General features: G+C 43.0%; 1 protein-coding gene across 5 annotated transcripts in view; it reads left to right on the forward strand.

The window, feature by feature from the left end:
• Positions 1-19685, forward strand: part of EIPR1 (EARP complex and GARP complex interacting protein 1) — a 171771-nt gene that overhangs the window by 99419 nt on the left and 52667 nt on the right. For all 5 annotated transcript variants that reach the window (XM_048845414.2, XM_048845416.2, XM_048845415.1 and 2 more), the window contains one exon: positions 18879-18978. In XM_048845414.2, the coding sequence (XP_048701371.1) occupies positions 18879-18978 (100 nt within the window). The remainder of the gene's footprint in view (positions 1-18878; positions 18979-19685) is intronic.

Raw genomic sequence — 19685 nt, forward strand, 5'->3', positions numbered from 1 at the left:
GTCTGAAAATTTAAGCCCTGTCTATTACGCATATCCTAGACCCTCCATTTTCTTTACATGGTGCACAAAATTTCAGATATATCAAGATATGAAGCTGATTCATTGTAGACAGAGTCAAAGAACTTTCAGCACTTAAATTGTTTCACACCTCTTTAATTTCTTGAAATTATGTTCTTCATGACCTGTCTGTACGCTGAAAAATGTAGAATCATAGAATCATAGAATCATAGAATATAAGGGTTGGAAGGGACCCCAGAAGGTCATTTAGTCCAACCCCCTGCTCGAAGCAGGACCAATTCCCAGTTAAATCATCCCAGCCAGGGCTTTGTCAAGCCTGACCTTAAAAACCTCTAAGGAAGGAGATTCTACCACCTCCCTAGGTAACGCATTCCAGTGTTTCACCACCCTCTTAGTGAAAAAGTTTTTCCTAATATCCAATCTAAACCTCCCCCACTGCAGCTTGAGACCATTACTCCTCGTTCTGTCATCTGATACCATTGAGAACAGTCTAGAGCCATCCTCTTTGGAACCCCCTTTCAGGTAGTTGAAAGCAGCTATCAAATCCAAAGAATAATAAAAAGAAAATTTTGGGAAAACTTACCAAATAACAAGTGAAATAGATTTGCTTTTGATTAGAATACTTCCAGCCCATTTCCAATAACCTCCTAACCTTGTATTCTGATCCTTTATAAAACTTCCTCACTTAGCATCCTTTAGTAAACCAAAATATAATGTTATTTCATAACTGAGTTCAACAGGATTTACTCTTGACCTCTCTTCTTCCCTTCTTTTAATATGAATAGGCCATAATACATCATGAACTAGCTGCACTCGAGTAGTCCAAACTACCAAATGGTCATGTTAACGGCTGACAGTTTGTGTCCACTCTAGTTTTAGCATATACCCATTCTTGGGCCAGCCACTTGAGTTAAAAGCATCCCCTCACTCGAGATGGGGGTGGGTTTTGTTAATGGTCGGGACTTGAGTAAGGACTAATGGTGGGGGGGAGGATAGTTCAGTGGTTTGAGCACTGGCCTGCTAAACCCAGGGTTGTGAGTTCAATCCTTGAGGGGGCCATTTAGGGATCTGGGGCAAAAATTGGGGATTGCTCCTGCTTTGAGCAGGGGGTTGGACTAGATGATCTCCTGAGGTCCCTTCCAACCCTGATATTCTATGATTCCAATGCTCAAATTAACTTTGCAGTGAAGACAAGCCTTCAGAGTGCATTTTAAACTGGTTACCTAAAACTTAGGTTGACCGTAGGTGAACATTGTTCAGTGGGTGTGAAAAATTCACACCCCTAAGAGATGTAAGCTGACCTAAGCCCTCGTGCAGACACCACCATGTTGATGGTGTTGCTATCAATGTGTTGCTTGTCACTTGTGTTCTCAAACGGAGCTCTACTTCTCCCTGCTGCAAGTTCCTTCACAATGGAGCTGTCCTGCAGGACCTAGGTTCCCCAGGGCTAGGTTCTTCCAGCCCCAGAATCAGACGAACGAACGCGCGCTCACACACACTAACAGAGCACATCTGAGAGGACCAGATTAGTTAGCACTCCCAAGCTAACCCCTTATATATCCCTGGACTTCATAGGCTGCGTCGAGCAGCACCTCCAAGCTGTCCCCCTCATAGGCCCTGGGCACCGCACCAGAATAGAGCATGCCTAAGCCGGCTGAGTCAAGCATCACTTTCGATCTGCCACCCTCATATGCCCCTCAACTCAGCAGACTGGATCGAGCAGCACTTCCAAGCTGCCACTCTCATATGTCCTAGGTTTGGCACGTCTCTATCCCCACTTTCATGTTATAATTGTTCTGGTAGTAACCCACTTGATGAGCAAACCCCACAGGATTTTTGGGCACTGCAGGAATCTTTTAGTTTAGGTACGAGGAGCATTGCTGCAGAACGAATGAGAAAACCAAAAAACACAAACAGGAGTGGGGTGGGGGGGAAGAGAGAAGCAACCAGCTTAATCATGAAAGTTATTTATTGCCAGGTAATAACCATAGGCGAGCCAAAAAACAAAAAAAAGAACAGTTAGATTTAATATTATAACTTAAATTTGATTATAAAAGTCAGGTTTACAAAACTATAACTGATCACATAAGTCAGGGTCAGAAGACTATACCTAGAGAGGTTCTCACCACTCCGTGAAGATTGAATCGATCAGGGATCCCAGGTGGTAGCTGAGGGTCCAGAGTGCTGGAGACAGGTAGAGGCCCCAGCATGATCAGTCAGGAGAAGATGAAGTCCCCAATGGAACTGATGCAGATTTTGGATCCAGGCATCAGAACACTTACTTGAGCATGGATAGGGGTTTTTGTGGAGAAAAAACAATGGTTCAAGGGAAAATACTAAATTTGTTTATATGTAAACTGATGGCTCAAGAGTATACCAAAGATGTTTTGTTCAGGCTAGACAATGGGAGCTGATCATTTCTAGCTGTGGGCGGTGTTCCTTGGAGGGAAGTCACAATGCAATTAGGGAGCTTCACTATTTTGGATACCAAAGGATTTATTACTAAAATTGGTCTGATAACTACTGAACTGGGTGTGTGTTCATTAACATCTGGAGCAGAGATCCCCCATCATGCAGTGCTTTCCTGGTCCCAGAGTTCTGTGGTTCTTGCCTTGGAATCTCTGTTCTCCATTCTGTATGCTAATGGAGATGCCTCCTTGTCCCATCTTTGATGCAAATGAAGCTAGGGGAGTTTCCATAATCCAGTCATCTTTATCCCAGTGGTTTAGGTGTGTCTCCCACTGCCTTTTCATTGTTTTTTGTAAGGCTTTCTTCTGATGCAGATTTGGTTCAAGCAGAGGCTGGGGTGGCGGGGGGGATGGTCTTTTGTGAATCAGACAGGCTGGGTCCTGCGCCCAAGGACACAGAGCTGCTAGGTAACAACCTCTTGGAGCTTGGATTAACTACAGTGACAGAAAACCCCTTTTATCACTGTTGCAAGTGTTTACACCAGTGGTGGGCAACCTGCTGCCTGTCAGGATAATCCGCTGGCAGAAGGCCAGACAGTCTGTTTACATTTGCACGGCTGCCTGCAGCTCCCAGTAGCCACGGTTCGCCATTCCCGGCCAATGGGAGCTGCGGGAAGCGGTATGGGCCACAAGGATGTGCTGGCCGCCGCTTCCCCCAGCTCCCATTGACCGAGAATGGCGAACCGCAGCCACTGGGAGCTGCGAATGTAAACAAACTGTCTGTCCCAGAGGATTACCCTCATGGGCCGCATGCAGCCCACAGGCTACCCACCACTGGGCTACACGGTAGTGCTACAGGGGCACAGCTGCAGCGCTGTAGCTGTGCCAGTGGGCATCCGTAATGGAGACATTGTCTCAGACTGAGAACAAAGTGTGGAAGATATTGCCTTTCTGTCCAGAAAGTGGAATACCCTGATGGTGTCCAAAAAGATCACACCTGTAAATTCATTAAACCATCTTTTCAGAAAGCAAGCCTTGTTCTCAAAGGTGTAACATTAGATTTACAGTGGACTGCATACATCGGGGCATTTCTAATGAATTATAGAACCTTTCACCTGTAGATCAACAATTTAACTCTTCCCTATCTCAGTAGGAATTGATACTTCAGCAGCCTCTTCATAAGATGGGCTTGAATCCCAGTTCCAGCTTCATGTCCCAAATTCACCATGCTTTGCAGTAGATTGTAGGATTAAGGGCTGTCTCTTGCTATGTTTTTATACTGACCTAGCACAATGGGGTACTGAGATTAGTTAAGTCCTCTGGTAAGAGCTCCTACAGGAAGCACCAAAATTGCCTCTCTCACTATAAAGTTGAGAGTTGGCAATATTCATTGATGTTTGGGAAGCTCTCAAATTCTGAAGTGATGAGCACCATAGTCCATGAGGAACTTAATTATGTCCTCAGTGTAGGGTTTGAATAGTGTGCAGTGAACAACAATGAATTAAAATAAAAGATTGAACAGCTGTTTATTACATGAACAGCATTCATTCTGTGCACTGAATGAGGCAGGGATCCTAGGCACAGGCAACCTTAATTCTGGCATTTCCCAACTTCTGAGTGCTTGACTTCACCACCTTAATAATGTTTTTAATGTAGTGGAGTTTTGCTTTTTATTTTTGTTCTGTAAGTAAACTGGGAGGGAGAAGCATATGTCATCAGGTTCATCAACAGGGTTAGAACCTTCAGAGCCACAGACCTCTACCTCTTGAGCTACTGGAGTAACTGATAACAGTAGGAGTTTGGTCAGCACTAGGAGCTGTGAGAAGCCTGAGCATTTTCAGTGAAGACAGGATTTTCAGATTTTACCTGTTAAACTCTTGTAAATCTCTACTGAGCATGAATGAACTGATTTTTTTCAAAGGCTTTAATTTGACCATATTTTGGCAGATTTTCATAGGAATGGCAAAAGGCATATCCTTGACGCACAGTCTACCCTCCTGCCAAGTTTCAAGTCACTAACACTAGAGTTTCAAAGAAAAGGTAGCCAAAATTGTTTTAACATTGAAAATCAATGTTATTTTCCTTAATCTCATTTTCAGAAATGGCTGAATCGTTTTGGCTGAAATTTCAAATAGGTAAATCAAATAAATATCAACCTGAGGCAGACATCTCACATGAAATATTTTTGCCAAATGATTAAAATTTGGCAGTTATAAACAACTGAAAAAGGGTCTTATAATGGAAAGTATCTGGCAACCTTCGTAGCACCAGAGTCTTATTAATAGGACCAAACTCTGCCTATAATGTCTGGACACTACATGATCAATTAACTCCAAAATAAAATATTGTGATGGACCTGCCAATCAGGGGACTTGAAGTCCCATCAGCTTCCTCCCCTTTGCACTTCCTCTTGCCTTAACAAGGATCAGGATAAGGTTCTGATCTAGGAAATGGCCTGGCTGATGGGGTCTTGTGGGGAAGCAGTGGCCTCCTGGCAAGCAAGGAGCTGCCTGGAAGAGAGATGCAGAGAGGAACACCCAGGAGTAGATGCAGAGTTGTATGTGGAACAAACTGTAACTGCTGGACACTGCAGCTGAATGCAGGTCTGTGTAGAACTTATGTGGCTGAGCAGAGAGCCAATGCGTAGGGGTCCCAGTGAAAGAGAGACTACTAAGTGATCCTGGCCTATAAAACTGGCAAGCTCCTATTTGCCTAAACAAAGACTGGGCTGTAGAGGGTACTTTAGGCACTAGGCTTGAAGATTCTTGGCTTTCGGTTGGACTGCCCCATGGGCTCAAACAAGAACCACTATTGCTCACTGTGAACTGTAACTATATAAGTCTCTGTACCTAGGGTATTTGCAACCTCTCTCTTTCCTGCCAGCCCTACTAAAATACCCTTTCACTTAACTGTGTGCCTGAGTGGTTATTGGGCTATACCCAGGCTAGCCAGGGCTGCAAGCCCTATCTGCTGCAGCACCTGACTGAGTTTTGGTACACCTGGCATGTTATTCGCACTTTAACGGTTTGATGCGCTCCAGCCCTGAGCAACCCCAATGATTATAATATGAATGGAGAAAAAATATTTGTTGTGGAGTTTGTAGTGCTTTCATATAAGAATGGCCATACTGGGTCAGACCATAGGTCTATCCATAGGTCCAAACCTTAGACCCAGTATCCTGACTTCTGACAGGGGCCAGTGCCAGGTGCCCCAGAGGGAATGAAGAGAACAGGTAATAATCAAGTGATCCATCCACTGTCGCCCATTCCCAGCTTCTGGCAAACAGAGGCTAGGGACACCATCCTTGCCCAGGTTGGCTAATAGCCATTGATGGACCTATCCTCCATGAATTTATCTAGTAGTTTTTTGAATCCTGTTAGTCTTGGCCTTCACAACATCCTCTGGAAAAGAGTTCCACAGGTTGACTGTGCATTGTGTGAAAAAATACTTCCCTTTGTTTTAAACCTACTGCCTATTAATTTCATTTGGTGACCCCTAGTTCTTGTTTTATGAGAAGAAGTAAATAAAACACTATTTACTTCTCCACATCAGTCATGATTTTATAGACCTCAATCATATTCCCTGTTAGTAGTCTCTTTTCCAAGCTGAAAATTCCCAGTTTTATTAGTCTCTCCTTATATGGAAGTTGTTCCATACCCCCAGTCATTTGTTGCCATTTTCTGAACCTTTTCCAATTCCAATATATCTTTTTTGAGATGTGGTGACCACATCTGCATGCAGTATTCAAGATGTGGGCATACCATGGATTTATATGGAGGCAATATGATATTTTCTGTCTTATTCTCTATCCCTTACTTAATGATTCCCAACATTCTGTTTGCTTTTTTGACTGCCGCTGCACATTGAGTGGATGTTTTCAGAGAACTATCCACAAAGACTACAAGATCTTTCTTGACTGGTAACAGCTAATTTAGACCCCATCATTTTATATGTATAGTTGGGATTATATTTTACAGTGTGCATTACTTTGCATTTATCAACATTGAATTTCATCTGCCATTTCGTTGCCCAGTCACCTAGTTTTGTGAGATCCTTTTGTAGCTCGTCTCAGTCTGCTTGGGACTTAACTATTTTGAGTAGTTTTGTATCATCTGCAAATTTTGTCACCTCAGTCTTCACCCCTTTTTCCACATCATTTATAATACTATTTGTCCCAGTACAGACCCCTGGAGGACACCATTATTTACCTCTCTCCATTTTGAAAACTGACCATTTATTCCTACCCTTTATTGCCTATCTTTTAACCAGTTACTGATCCATGAGAGGACTTTTCTTCTTATCTTACTTTGCTTAAGAGCCTTTGGTGAGGGACCTTGTCAAAGGCTTTCTGAAAATCTAAATACACTAAATCCACTGGATCACCCTTGTCCACGTGCCTGTTGACTCCCTCAAAGAATTCTAGTAGATTGGTGAGGCATGATTTCCCTTTACAAAAACCATATTGACTCTTCCAAGAAATTATGTTCATTTATGTATCTGACAATTTTGTTCTGTACCATAGTTTCAACCAGTTTGTCCGGTACTGAAGTCAGGCTTACCAGCCTGTAATTGCCGGGATCACCTCGGGAGTCCTTTTTAAAAACTGGCTTCACATTAGCTATCCTCAAGTAATTTGGTACAGTAGGTGGTTTAAATGATTGGTTACATACTACAGTTAGTCATCCTGCAATTTCACATTTGAGTTCCTTCAGAACTCTTGGATGAATACTATCTGGTCCTGGTGACTTATTACTGTTGAGTTTATAAATTTGTTCCAAAACCTTCTCTGGGACAGTTCCTCAGATTTGTTACCTAAAAAGAATGGCTCAGGTTTGGGAGTCTCCTTCACATCTGCAGCCATGAAGACCAATGCAAAGAATTTATTTAGTTTCTCTGCAATGGCCTGATCATTCTTGAGTGCTCCTTTAGCATCTCTATCGTCCAGTGGCTTCCTGCTTCTGATGTACTTCAAAAAAATGTTTGTTATTATTTTGAGTCTTTGGCTAGATGCTCTTCAAGTTCTTTTTTGGCCTTCCGAGTTATAGAACTACTACTTATATGGAATTAGGATAAGTTTTGTTCCTGTTTAGACATACTGAATAATGTTGAGAAATAGAGACTAATAAGGTATTTTCAATTTCCTTTGAGGCAGCATTAAGTCGAACTCTTTCAATAATATCATTGTCTGAATGGTACTGGAAAATATGGTCTTCCAAATTCCATTGAGTAAATCTGTAGTTTTCTCTTTGAGACAGGGACTATTTTTTGTTTGTACAATTCCTAGACCAGGGGTGGACAAACTTTTTGGCCTGAGAGCCACATCGGGGTTCCAAAACTATATGGAGGGCCAGGTAGGGAAGACTGTGACCCCTAAATAGCCTGGCCCCTCCCCCCATCCCACTTTCTGTCCCCTGACTGCCCCCCTCAGGACCCCTGCCCCATCCAACCCCCCCTGCTTTGTCCCCTGACTGCCCCCTCCCAGGACCCCTGCCCCTAGCTGCCCCACACGACCCCACCCCGGTTCCCTGTCCCTTGACTGCCCCAACCCCATCCACACCCCCACCCCCTGACAGGCCCCCCGGGACCCCCAAGCCTATCCAATCCCCCCGTTCCCTGTCCTCTGCCCCCACCCAGAACCTCTGCCCTGTCCAACCACCCCCTGCTTCCAGTCCCCTGACTGCCCCCCCGGGATCCCCTGCCCCTTATCTAACCTCCTGACCCCCTTACCATGCTGCTCAGAGCAGCATGTATGGCAGCCATGCCGCCTGGCTGGAGCCAGACACGCTGCCACACTGCCCTGCATGAGCGCACAGCCATGTCACCCAGAGCGCTGCCTGGGCTAGGAGTTCAGGGGCTGCGCAGAACGGTCCTGCTGGCCGGATGTGGCCCATGGGACATAGTTTGTCCACCTCTGGCCTAGACCAATGGGTAGGGGCCTACCAAATTCACCTCCATAAAAAAATGTCATGGACCGTGAAATCTGGTCTTGTGTGCTTTTACCCTATATTATACAGATTTCACAGGGGAGACTACTGTTTCCCAAATTGGGGGTCCATCTGACACAAAAGTGATTTGTGTGTGTGGGGGGGGTGTCGCAGTATTGCCATCTTTACTTCTGCACTGCCTTCAGAGCTGCATGGCTGGAGAGCACGGCTGTTGGCTGGGCGCCCATCTCTGAAGGTAGCGCCCTGCCAGCAGCAGCGCAGAAGTAGGAGTGGCAATACCATACTATGCCACCCTTATTTCTGCACTGTTGCATTCAGAGATGGGTAGCCAGAGAGTGGTGGCTGCTGACCGAGGGCCCAGCTCTGAAGGCAGCAGCGCAGAAGTAAGGATGGCAGTACTAACCAGGCCATCCATACGTTTTCACTGTTGCTTGCAGCGGCTCTGTCTTCAGAGCTGGGCTCCCGACCTGTAGCCGCTGCTCTCCGGCCAGTCAGCTCTGAAGGCAGTGCCGCCGCTGTAACAGCACAGAAATAAGGGTAGCAGCCCCCCCTTACAATAACCTTGCGATCCTCATACAACTCCTTTTTGGGTCAGGACCCCTACAATTACAGCACCTTGAAATTTCAGATTTAAATAGCAAAAATTATGAAATTTATGATTTTTAGAAATCCTATGACTGTGAAATTGACCAAAATGGACTGTGAATTTGGTAGAGCCCTATCAATGGGATACTGGTCTGTTACTAGGAATCCTAGGCACTAACTTAATAGAAAGAAGAATATTTGGACCCACATTTTACCAGTAAATATAGCATGTGAAGTATTTCACTGAAATTTAATTATTTAGTAAAGTATGTTATGACAAGTGGGAAACAAAGGGGGTTCAAATAAAAAAAATAGGTTTATGCCAAGCTGTTGGAACTAGAGGAATAGTTCTTTGGTCAGCTACATAGTATTCAGCACCATTTATGATCCTGGGAAACCAGCATGAGTTGGTGAGAAAGGATCATTCTGCAGCCTGAGATGACCAGCAGTGATAAGAGAATTTCAGAATGGTGAAGGCAACTGTTTGAGCTCTACGTGTAATATAAATAAATGAGAGAGAGGAGAGAGAGAGAGAGAGAGCGCGAATGCGCACACCTGGAGCTCTGGGCCTGGTGTATGACCTGAACCAGAGGCTGTGAACCCAAGTCAAACCATGTATTCAAACAGATGCTTACAAGTTCACCATCTGGTATATGAACTTGGCAAAATTGCTGATAGCATTGCTAAAACATAAACACTCCTAAGAAGGCCTTCACTGATTGGCTGCTGGTCTGCGCAGCCTCTCTGGCCTGGTTCAGCCCTTTTTCTTAGGGGGTGTGACTCTGCCCCACCACACTCCCCTTAACCCTTTATGTGGCTGAGGGAACAGCAGACACTCCCACTGCAGATTGAGCTGCTCCTTGCCAGGGGGCACTTCTGTGTTAATGTACAAGTCTTACAAGTCTTTAGGACTGTGCCTTGAGTGCAGTAAAGTTGGCTGAGTGCGTTTGTCATTGAACCATACCTGTGGTCTTTCCCTATGAGTAACACAGAGATCTGCTGAATTAGCAGGCTGTGCTCTCTACTAGAGCTGATGACACCAGAGCTCCAAGGACTGAAGCACCGAGCAGCTGTAAGAACTTGGCAGCAGTAACAACATTCCACCCTTCTACACTGTGTGGAATTGACCCCGGAGCTGCAGCAACAATGTACCAACGTATGCAGTGCCCCACACCTGAGGAGAAGCAGGTCACCATTGCCATCTGGAAGCTGGCTACCTCAGAATGCCACCCTCTGTGTAGACAGCCAATTTGGCATGGGAAGATCAACTGTTGGGGCCATTCTCATGAAGGTCATTGACAAGGTTCTGTCTAACCAGATCCTAAAGTTGGGTAATATTCACGAGATCTTTGACAGTACAGAGTTCCCAAACTGTATTGAGGTAATTGATGGAACTCACTTGTCTATCAATTATCTTCCTTCTCCCCACTACCCTCCATCCTCAGGAATTTATAAACAGAAAGGGATATTTCTCTATGGTTCTCCAAGGACTTGTTGACCACCATAGCAGGTTTAAAGACACACATGCAGGGTTGTCTGCAAGGGTCGATGATGCTAGGATCTTTCTGAACTCATTTCTATTTAAATTAATAGAGAAAGGGCTCGCTACTCCCAAGACTACTGTGAACATTAATGGTGTGAAGATTAGTTCAATTATTCTGAGACACCCCATCTTATCATCTGATGTGTTACTTAATGAAGCCATTTCAGGCTGTTTGGACAGAAGGAAGGAACATTTAAACTACTTCCTCGGTAGCTGAAGAATGGTGGTCGTGTGTACATTTAGCTGGTTAAAAGGCAGGTGGCACTGTTCATGGAATAGGTTGGTAGCAGTGGAAAAAATGTTCTGACCATTATAATTGCTTTTTTGTGTTCTACATGATATTTGTGAGAGCAAGGGAGACAGCCTTAATGATGGGTGAGAGACTTGCTTGATGATTAAACTACCCAGCAAGGCATCCCGTAGAAAACACTAACACCCATGGGAATATTGTCAGGGATGCCTATTGTTTATATTTTGAGCCACATGTCTGAACATGTGGTTAGCTGCTGGAGGAGGGTATTGGGATAGATCCATTGTGATAACTGTATTGTGTATTGTGGTGGAAGTGAAATTATCCCTATGTACTTTTGTAAAACCCTATGAATTATCTCAGCTTTATTTTAAAGGTTTTCTAAGTTAATGACTTGTAATGGATGGATTGTAAACATTTTTTATTATGAAAGAACAATAACAAAACCAAAAATAAAGTTTTAAGTAAACCAATGGAAAAATAACTATTTTATATTTGAAAATACATTTAACTAAACAATCTACTAACAATGCACTTATAAACAAACATTTAATTAAAGCAATAGTTCAGGCAAAACTGGCAATAAAACAAACCATTCAAATAGAACAAGGTTGGGTGGGGAGCTTCAAGTCACAGGTATGTATTTGCCTTCCCCCTGCCTCTTTCTGTCCACTTGGGATCTGGGGTTGAGAGCCATGGCTCAAAATTGTCAGGGGCACTTCTGGACTCAAAAGCACTGGGCTCCCAAGAGCCAGTATTTTCTGTGTCTTGAGGTTAGTTCTGAGAGGGGAATGGCGACTGGTAGCACTGCTGTTGTGGATACCGTGGGGAGGAGTTGCTGCTGGTTCCAGTAATCAGAATTGTCCAGGGGCTGAAGGACATGGCTGGGTCCCAAATCAGGGGCCTGCTGGCCTAGCCAGGAGCATGGTTTGGAGGAGAGCATTCTGACTCAGAATAGCTTCCATGAGTTGCCTCAATGTCTCCCCGTCCTTTTCCATCCTCTCTTTGACTGTGGCAATGCTGACTCTGGCCACTGCCACTGTCTTCTAGGAGAATTGCATTTCTTTCTCTCCCTGGGTCATGTACAACCTCTGCCTCTCAGCCAGTCTGATTTTCCCCTGGGAGTCGGCCACAAATTCTGCAAACATCTCATCCTGAATCTTCCTTTTTCTCCCCCTCAGGTTGATCAGCCTCTGAGCAGTGCATAGAAGCCCTGTCCTTGATGGTCTAGCTTTTGCAGATGCTATGACTATGGGAGTAAGGGGCTAAAAGATCAGTTGCTTATTGTTCGTATTCCAGTCAGGCTGTAATAGCATTTTAAAAATATATATATGTTAATTTACCTCCATGAAACTCTTACCAATCTTGGAAGAACCTCAGAGATAAGTGTCTGCATGTGAGGAGGTTGCTGGGTGTATTGGGGTTTCTGTTTGCTGTATATGCTATTATGCTGTTTGGGAGGTTGGGGGATAGGGCGGGTTGGAATGATGTTTCTGTTTAGGTTTTGCAGGTATTTTTGTGGTGTCAGAGGTTATGGTTAGAATGTGTGTCATTTGTACCTCAGTGGGAGTAGTACTGTTAGTGACTTTACTTGCTATACAGTATCCATTTATGCCTCATGTAAACAATGAACTCTAACCAAACTTTTTTCCTGTCTGTTCTTACTATCTATAAACTGATGATTTTTTGCACAATGCATTTGTTGTTCAAATCTATTATGGACAGAGGTAGTGTGAGCCATTGGAGGCTGCCATTTTGAGGCGGGAAATATGGGAGGGGCGAATTTCACCATCAGGACAGATGGAGGAAGGGGAAAGGATGGGCAAATGCCATCCATGCAATGGCCCCCAAAACGGTGGATAAATCATGGATTTAGCATGCCACAGAGGCTGATTGCTGGGCAGAGCAGCTGCCATTTTGGAAACTTACAGGGGTGCTGAATGGGCAGCACAGTCCAAGGGAGTTCGGGGCTTGATACATGGAAATGCTCCTAGCTCACATCTGCCAACAATGACTGAGGCCAGAGGGCACCCAGATCCAGAACCTCAGTACAGCCAATAATAATAAATAAATTGTAAAGATAGGTTCTTATGTGCTGAAGTTCCCTCCAGGGGATTTCTCTCTTTGGTCCTGGTCTGGGACTCAAGCCTAAACAATGCAGGGCAGGAATCTCAGCCTGTTGGCACAGGGCAGGACTGGCCTTCCATCTGGCTGATGTCAGTGTCTTGGGTCCCAAAAAGACCTTGGTGCTTAGGGGACAGCTCTTGTCCAGCATCCTCCTGCTCATCCTCCGATGGGTTTGCCGATTGTCCTCAGTGGTAGGACACAAAAGGCACCAAATGGTGTCAGAAATGAGTTGTACTATAATCGTGTTGAATCTTGTCTACTTATTAAAAAAATGGATAGGCCACACATCCCTGCTAGAGTCTATACTTTTGTCCCTTGTATGAATGTACTTTCTCTTGAGCTGCTTGCTTTTTATCTGGCATTGGTTAGCATTCTGGCTGTGACCCCTCATGAGCATCTGTTCGGCAATGTCCACAAAAGCATTTTTATTCCAGTGGCTGGCCACAAGAATTTCCTGAACCAACACTTCTCCCCAGATGATGATGAGATCCTGGGTCTCAGCACAGCTCCGAGAGTCTGCGTGAGCCATTTTATAGAGCTTCCGGAGAGCTGTCAAAGTTGTATTGCAAGAATGGTACTCTGGAGGACTCCAGAGTTCTCGATTAATGCAGAATTAGTGTGGATTGTGTTGTGTATACACAAGCATTTTCAAACTGGATTAACTCAATTTGATCTGGTTTAAAATCCTTGTTTTAGACAAGGACTAACTTTTCTGAGACTGACAATGTGCTAGTTTCAACTGAGAGACTGCCACTATTTGCAGACTCAAGAAGGCAAAGCTGCACTGGTTTCCTTTCTGTTCACCTTTTGAAGATTATCATATACATAATGAAAAGAAACTTAAAAAATAACTTAAATCCTGCAGAAATTGGTGGCTTAAGCCCTTTTACTTTGAAAGCAAAGCTTCTCACTCACCAGTGGTAAGAGGTATGAGTGAATTTTGCAAACCCTGGTGTTTTCCTATTACTCTAACAGTTGAGTTATGGCTATGGAAAAATGGTCTCCACTTAAAGTGAAATCATGTTACAAAGAGTGATTTGGGTAACCTTCAACTTGATCATAAAATCTGAATGATCGCTACAGCCACATATATAAAACGGTGAACTTCCATATCAGATAAATTAAAGAGTAGCAAAATGGTCATCTTGCAAGGACAAAGCTCCTAGACCTTTTAATTCTGGGGTATGTCAGTTGGGTTATAATTGGCTCTAATTACCACACTTTCCAGCTATAAAATTCTTTATCTTGAAGCTCAGTGACACTCAAAGATGTGAAATTTCTTCTTGCCTTTGAAAACATCAAAAAAGTGCTTCCAATTTAGTCCTTACAGCTGAATGCCCAGTGATTAGTTCAAGTGAGGGGCAAACACATCAGCACCTATAACAAATGGCTTTTAGAAAATTAGTTTTTATCTCTGTTGCCAAATAATCACTACAGAAGTAATTGGCAAAACCAAATTTCATTGCCAGTAATCAAAAATGTTATCTAATAAAATAGGCCAAAATATCCATTGTTGTCCTCTTCTGTAATCCAGAAATAATCATTGAATTAAAAAAAAAGTCACTGAGGTTTTTGGTATGCTCCCTATCATTTGGTGTGAGAAACACTTTCACTGTTCCATGATCCAGTCCATTTTCAAAATTGGAATGGTCATTAGTCCTTTTTATTTCATTTTGGATGTAGAAAGTCTGAAATGAGTTTAATATTTTATCCTTTTAATGGTGTTTATAAAATGCTTTTAATCTTTTCAAAGAGCTAATGCATGTCTTCTGGAACAGAACTTTATGGAATAACGTGTCCATTATGAAATGTAGTTACCAAGTTAGTTGTTGTTGTAGCCATGTTGGTCCCAGGATGTTAGAGAGACCTGAAAAAGCTCTGTGTAGCTCAGAAGCATGTCTCTTTCACCAGCAGAAGTTGGTCCAATAAAAGATATTACCTCCCCCACCGTGTGTCTCTGTAGATACCAAGTGACAGTTTTAAAACCAGTTAGCTACTTCTAATTATTGTAGGCAGTTAATAGTGATGCCTATTGTTTAGGCTGTTTAATGTTTTCAATTGTATTGACTTGTTTTCAGTTGTGTATAATTTTGCTAAACTATAACTGGTTGGGGTGACATTTTCTGAACCTGCTCTCTGATTCAGACTGAATCTTTCTGAAGTTTCAATGAAAACAGTTCAGTCATTTTGTTTCAGTTTTCACCAAAAAGGTTAGTAGTGATTGGACATCTAACATAGTGAATGTCAGTGAAAATGAGGTTGGATCAGAGGCTAAAATAGGGAAAGAACAAGTAAAAAGTTACTTAGACAAGTTAGATATCTTCAAGTCACCGGAACCTCATGAAATACATCCTAGAAAATACGCAAGGAGCTGACAGAGGAGATATCTGAGCCATTAGCAATTTTCTTCAAAAAGTTACAGAAGATGGGAGAGATTCTAGAGGACTGGAAAAGGGCAAACATAGTGCCAATCTATAAAAAGAGAAATAAGGACAACCCGGGGAATTACAGACTAGTTATCTTAACTTCAGTGCCCAGAAAGACAATGAAGCAAATAATTAAGCAATCAGTTTACAAACACCTAGAAAATAATAAGGTGATAGGTAACAGCATGGATTTGTCAAGACCAAATTGTGTCAAACTAACCTCATTGCTTTCTTTGACAGGGTAATAAGCCTTATGTATGGAGAGGAAGTGGTAGATGTGGTATAACTTGACTTTCGTAAGGCTTTAGATACTTTCTTGCATGATTTTCTCATAAATAAACTAGGGAAATACACCCTAGATGGAGATACAATAAAGTGGGTGAGTAAATGCTTGGAAAACCATTCCCAAAGAATAATTATCTGTGGTTCACAGTCCAGCTGGAAGGGCATATTGAGTGGGGTCCTGCAGGGACCAGTTTTGGATACAGTTCTGTTCAATATCTTCATCAGTGATTTAGCTAATGGCATAGAGAGTATACTTATGAAGTTTGCAGACACTACCAAGCTGGGAGCGGTTGCAAGTGCTTTGGAGTAAAGGATTAAAATTCAAAATGATCTGCACAGACTGGAGAAATAGTCTGAAATAAATGTAATGAAATTCAATAAGGACAAATGCGAAGTACTCCACTTAGGAAGGAACAATCAGTTGCACACATACAAAATGGGAAATGACTTCCTAGGAAAGAGTACTGCAAAAAGGGGATCTAGGGGTCATAGTGGATCACAAGCTAAATATGAGTCAACCGTGTAACACTGTTGCAAAAAAAAGCAAACATCATTCAGGGATATATTAGCAGGAGTGTTGTAAGCAAGACACAAGAAGTAATTCTTCTGCTCTACTCTGCACTGATTAGGCCTCAACTGGAGTATTGTAACCACCTTCTGGGCACCAGATTTCAGGAAAGATGTGGAAAAATTGTAGAAAGTCCAGAGAAGAGCAACAAAATTGATTAAAGAGCGACTAGAAAACATGAGCTAAGAGGAAAGATTAGAAGAAATTGGGTTTTAGTCTGGAAAAGAGAAGTCTGAGAGGGGACATGGTAACAGTTTTCAAGTTCATAAAAGATTGTTACAAGGAGGAGGGAGAAAAATTGTTTTTCTTAACCTCTGAGAATAGGACAAGAAGCAGTGGGCTTAAATTGCAGCAAGGGCAGTATAGTTTGGACATTAGGAAACAATTCCTAACTGTCAGAGTAGTTAAGCACTGGAATAAATTGTCTAGGAAGATTGTGGAATCTCCATCATTTGAGATTTTTAAGAGCATGGTAGACAAATACCTATCAGGGATGGTCTAGATAATACTTAGTCCTGCAATGAGTGCAGGGGACTGGACTAAATGACCTCCAAGGTCCCTTCCAGTATAATTTTGTGATTTCTAGGATGATGATTAGGGAAAGACTAGGTAGTTTTGGTTATGCTCTGGTAGGGGAAGTCCTAGTTTTGTGTTAGAGGCTTGGTGCTAAAATTCATAACATGCCAAATGTATTGAGCATCCCGCAGCATCATGGAGTTCACTACAAATGAACTGCACTGAGCATGTTACCGTCTACATTGAGTCTCCTACAGAGTTAAAGCTCTACAATAGAAGGAATGTACAGGCAGTAGCCAGTCCTTACTACCATTATCTCCCCATTACCTCACCTAAGGAAAGGGTCAGTGGGTGAAGAGTGTGGAGAAGACCATGAGTTATTGTTTCAGCTCTTCCATTACCTGGTGTTAATTTTGGGTACTTCATAGCCCAATACATCTGGGCCTTATATTCCTACTATAGGAGGCAGGTACGAATCTTTCACCCATTTTAGAAATGTTCCCCACCGCCTGGGTGTCGAGATTGCTTCCATGTCTGTGTTGATAAGGTACCTGAGAGATTACAAAAAGTCACTTCTATAAAAGCTGGGAGCAGAACTCAAGTAACTAATCTGGCAAATCTCGTCCATTTAGTCTGACTGTCTTCCAAAAGCACTCCAAAGTTAGGATATGGTACAATTAAAGTTATCCTGTAATTTGGATCCTTTGTGCATGTGCATTATGATTCAGTGCAGGGGTCGGCAACCTGCGGCATGCGTGCCAAAGGTGGCATGCGAGCTGATTGTTAGTGGCACTCTGCTGCCAGCCGGGGTCCTGGCCGCCGCCCGCTGCTGGCCTGGATGGATGGAACCCCGGGCCGGCAGTAGGCTGAACCGCTCAGCGCGCTGCTGGTCTGGGGTTCCGTCTGCTGCCCTTGCTGCTGGTCTGGGGTTCCATCCATCCAGGCCAGCAGTGGGGTGAGCGGGGCTGACGTCCGGGACCCCAGACCGGCAGCGTGGGTGGCAGACGGAACCCCAGACCGGCAGCGCGCTGAGCCGCCTAGCCAGTCTGGGGTCCTGGCCACCGGCCCTGCTCAGCCTGCTGCCAGTCTGGGGTTCTGTCGTGGGGCCCCTGAAATGTAAAATTTATTACTGGCACGCGAAACCTTAAATTAATGAAGACTTGGCACGCCACTTCTCAAAGGTTGCCGATCTCTGATTCAGTGTTTAATTACATTGTTTGTTTTCCATGACCGTTGCCTCATCCAGTGCCCAGAATGGACAGTAATTGAGGCAGAGGGATGCTAGTGGAGAAAATAAGTTGTTTTATAATTAGGCAGACTGGGATCCAGGAGAGCTGGGTTCTGTCCTGTGAGGAACTGTGCCTTTAAGAGGCTCTGTCAAGATCCACTTGGAACCAAGTGGCCCTGAATGGCTGTCTTGCTAGAGGAGGTCTACAACCATAGCAGACTGAGAAGTCTGAGCCCCAGGACATGGCACAACCAGAGTTAATGGACTTACTGCCACTTGAATACAATGGTGCAGATGTCTCAAGTGAGGTCTACAGGTCTACGTGACAGTACAGTGCACCTCAGAGAAAAATTGAGCATTGTTAGTTTGGTTAGTAATTTGGTTATAAGTACTTGAAATTTTGTAGTATGCTAATGTTCTTTGTTAATTGCCTGGGAAAGGACAATGTGGAGAAATGTACCTTTAAGAGGCTCTGGCAAGAGCTAGTTAGAACCAGTTGTGTTACTCGTGTTAAGCAGTACTGATCAGTTAGAGCTCTGACACTGAATGAAGCAGACCTCTGTCAGATTCCTTGGCTCTGAGTGATAATTGAACACCACTTGTTTCTTCGTCTGCCACAGACTTTATATGTGATATTGAGCAGGACTGTCATAATATATATGCACCAAGGGGCTAAATTAAGGTTGTATGGGCAACCTTAACTCTGGCATTTCCTAACTTTTGAGTGCTTGTCTTTACCTCTGTAATATTATTTTAATGTTGGCGTTTTTTGTATGTAACTAACTACATATTGACAAGGATGGTCAAATTCTGCTCTGCAGACAAAAAGGACCAATCTATATTGAAAATTATGGGAGTTTCACCATTGTGTTTGAGGACAGATTTAGCGCCACATAATTAAAATGACTGACAATTGCAAGACTTCATTGATCTGGGTTTTTTTCATGTGTTTTATTTATGTTATATGTTTGTTTTACAGTGTTATATGGGAGCCAATGGGAGATGGTAAAAAGATAATTTCACTGGCTGATAATCACTTATTATTGTGGGATTTGCAAGAAAGCTCAAGCAACGCCATGGTAAGAAAAATTGCTTGTAAGTTATAATATGGCCGGGTATGGTATATGATCTAACTCAACATTTTATAAGGATTCTCAAATATATTGCTACTAACTTCTAAAAGTTAAATTTTTACCCAATTTCATTAAAATTAGCATAAGAACTTTCTTTTAACATCCTAAGAATAGGACTTAAAGCTTGTTTATTGAGACTACTGTTAGCGTGAATTAAATGCGATAATCCTGGGTTTATGGAAACTTTAGTCTCCTTTTCCTGTTGCCCCTCACAATTCTGAGGCTTTCCCTTCCCTTTCTGAGGCTGCAGCTTGTTGAAACAGGCACTCTGGTCCTTTTTTGGATTTGAATGTTCCAGGCTTAGGTGACTTTTTGTCCCCCTTCTCTCTTACCAACAGTTATACCTTTTATTATTTATTTATTTTATTAGGTCTGCTTGAATTGCCTGTGGTTGTTACCCCAGTGAGTATAATGTCAAAATGATTTTAATAAAGCAATGATCATTAGACAAATTAAAGAAAATCCAGTTAAATCAGAGATCAATGGAACAAAAGCTTAGTCTAAGGATTGGGTAAGAGAGGTTAAATCTTGAAGTTATTGATTTAAACAAGTATTCATGTATGTCCTAGAGCCCAAAGAGGGGAGAGGGAGCGTGGAGAGAGAGATTTTTACTTATTCTCTGTCTGCTAGCATCACAGTATCGCAAGTCACTA

This window comes from Caretta caretta, chromosome 3 (genome assembly GCF_965140235.1).
Source record: "Caretta caretta isolate rCarCar2 chromosome 3, rCarCar1.hap1, whole genome shotgun sequence".
Classification (NCBI taxonomy): Eukaryota; Metazoa; Chordata; order Testudines; family Cheloniidae; genus Caretta; species Caretta caretta.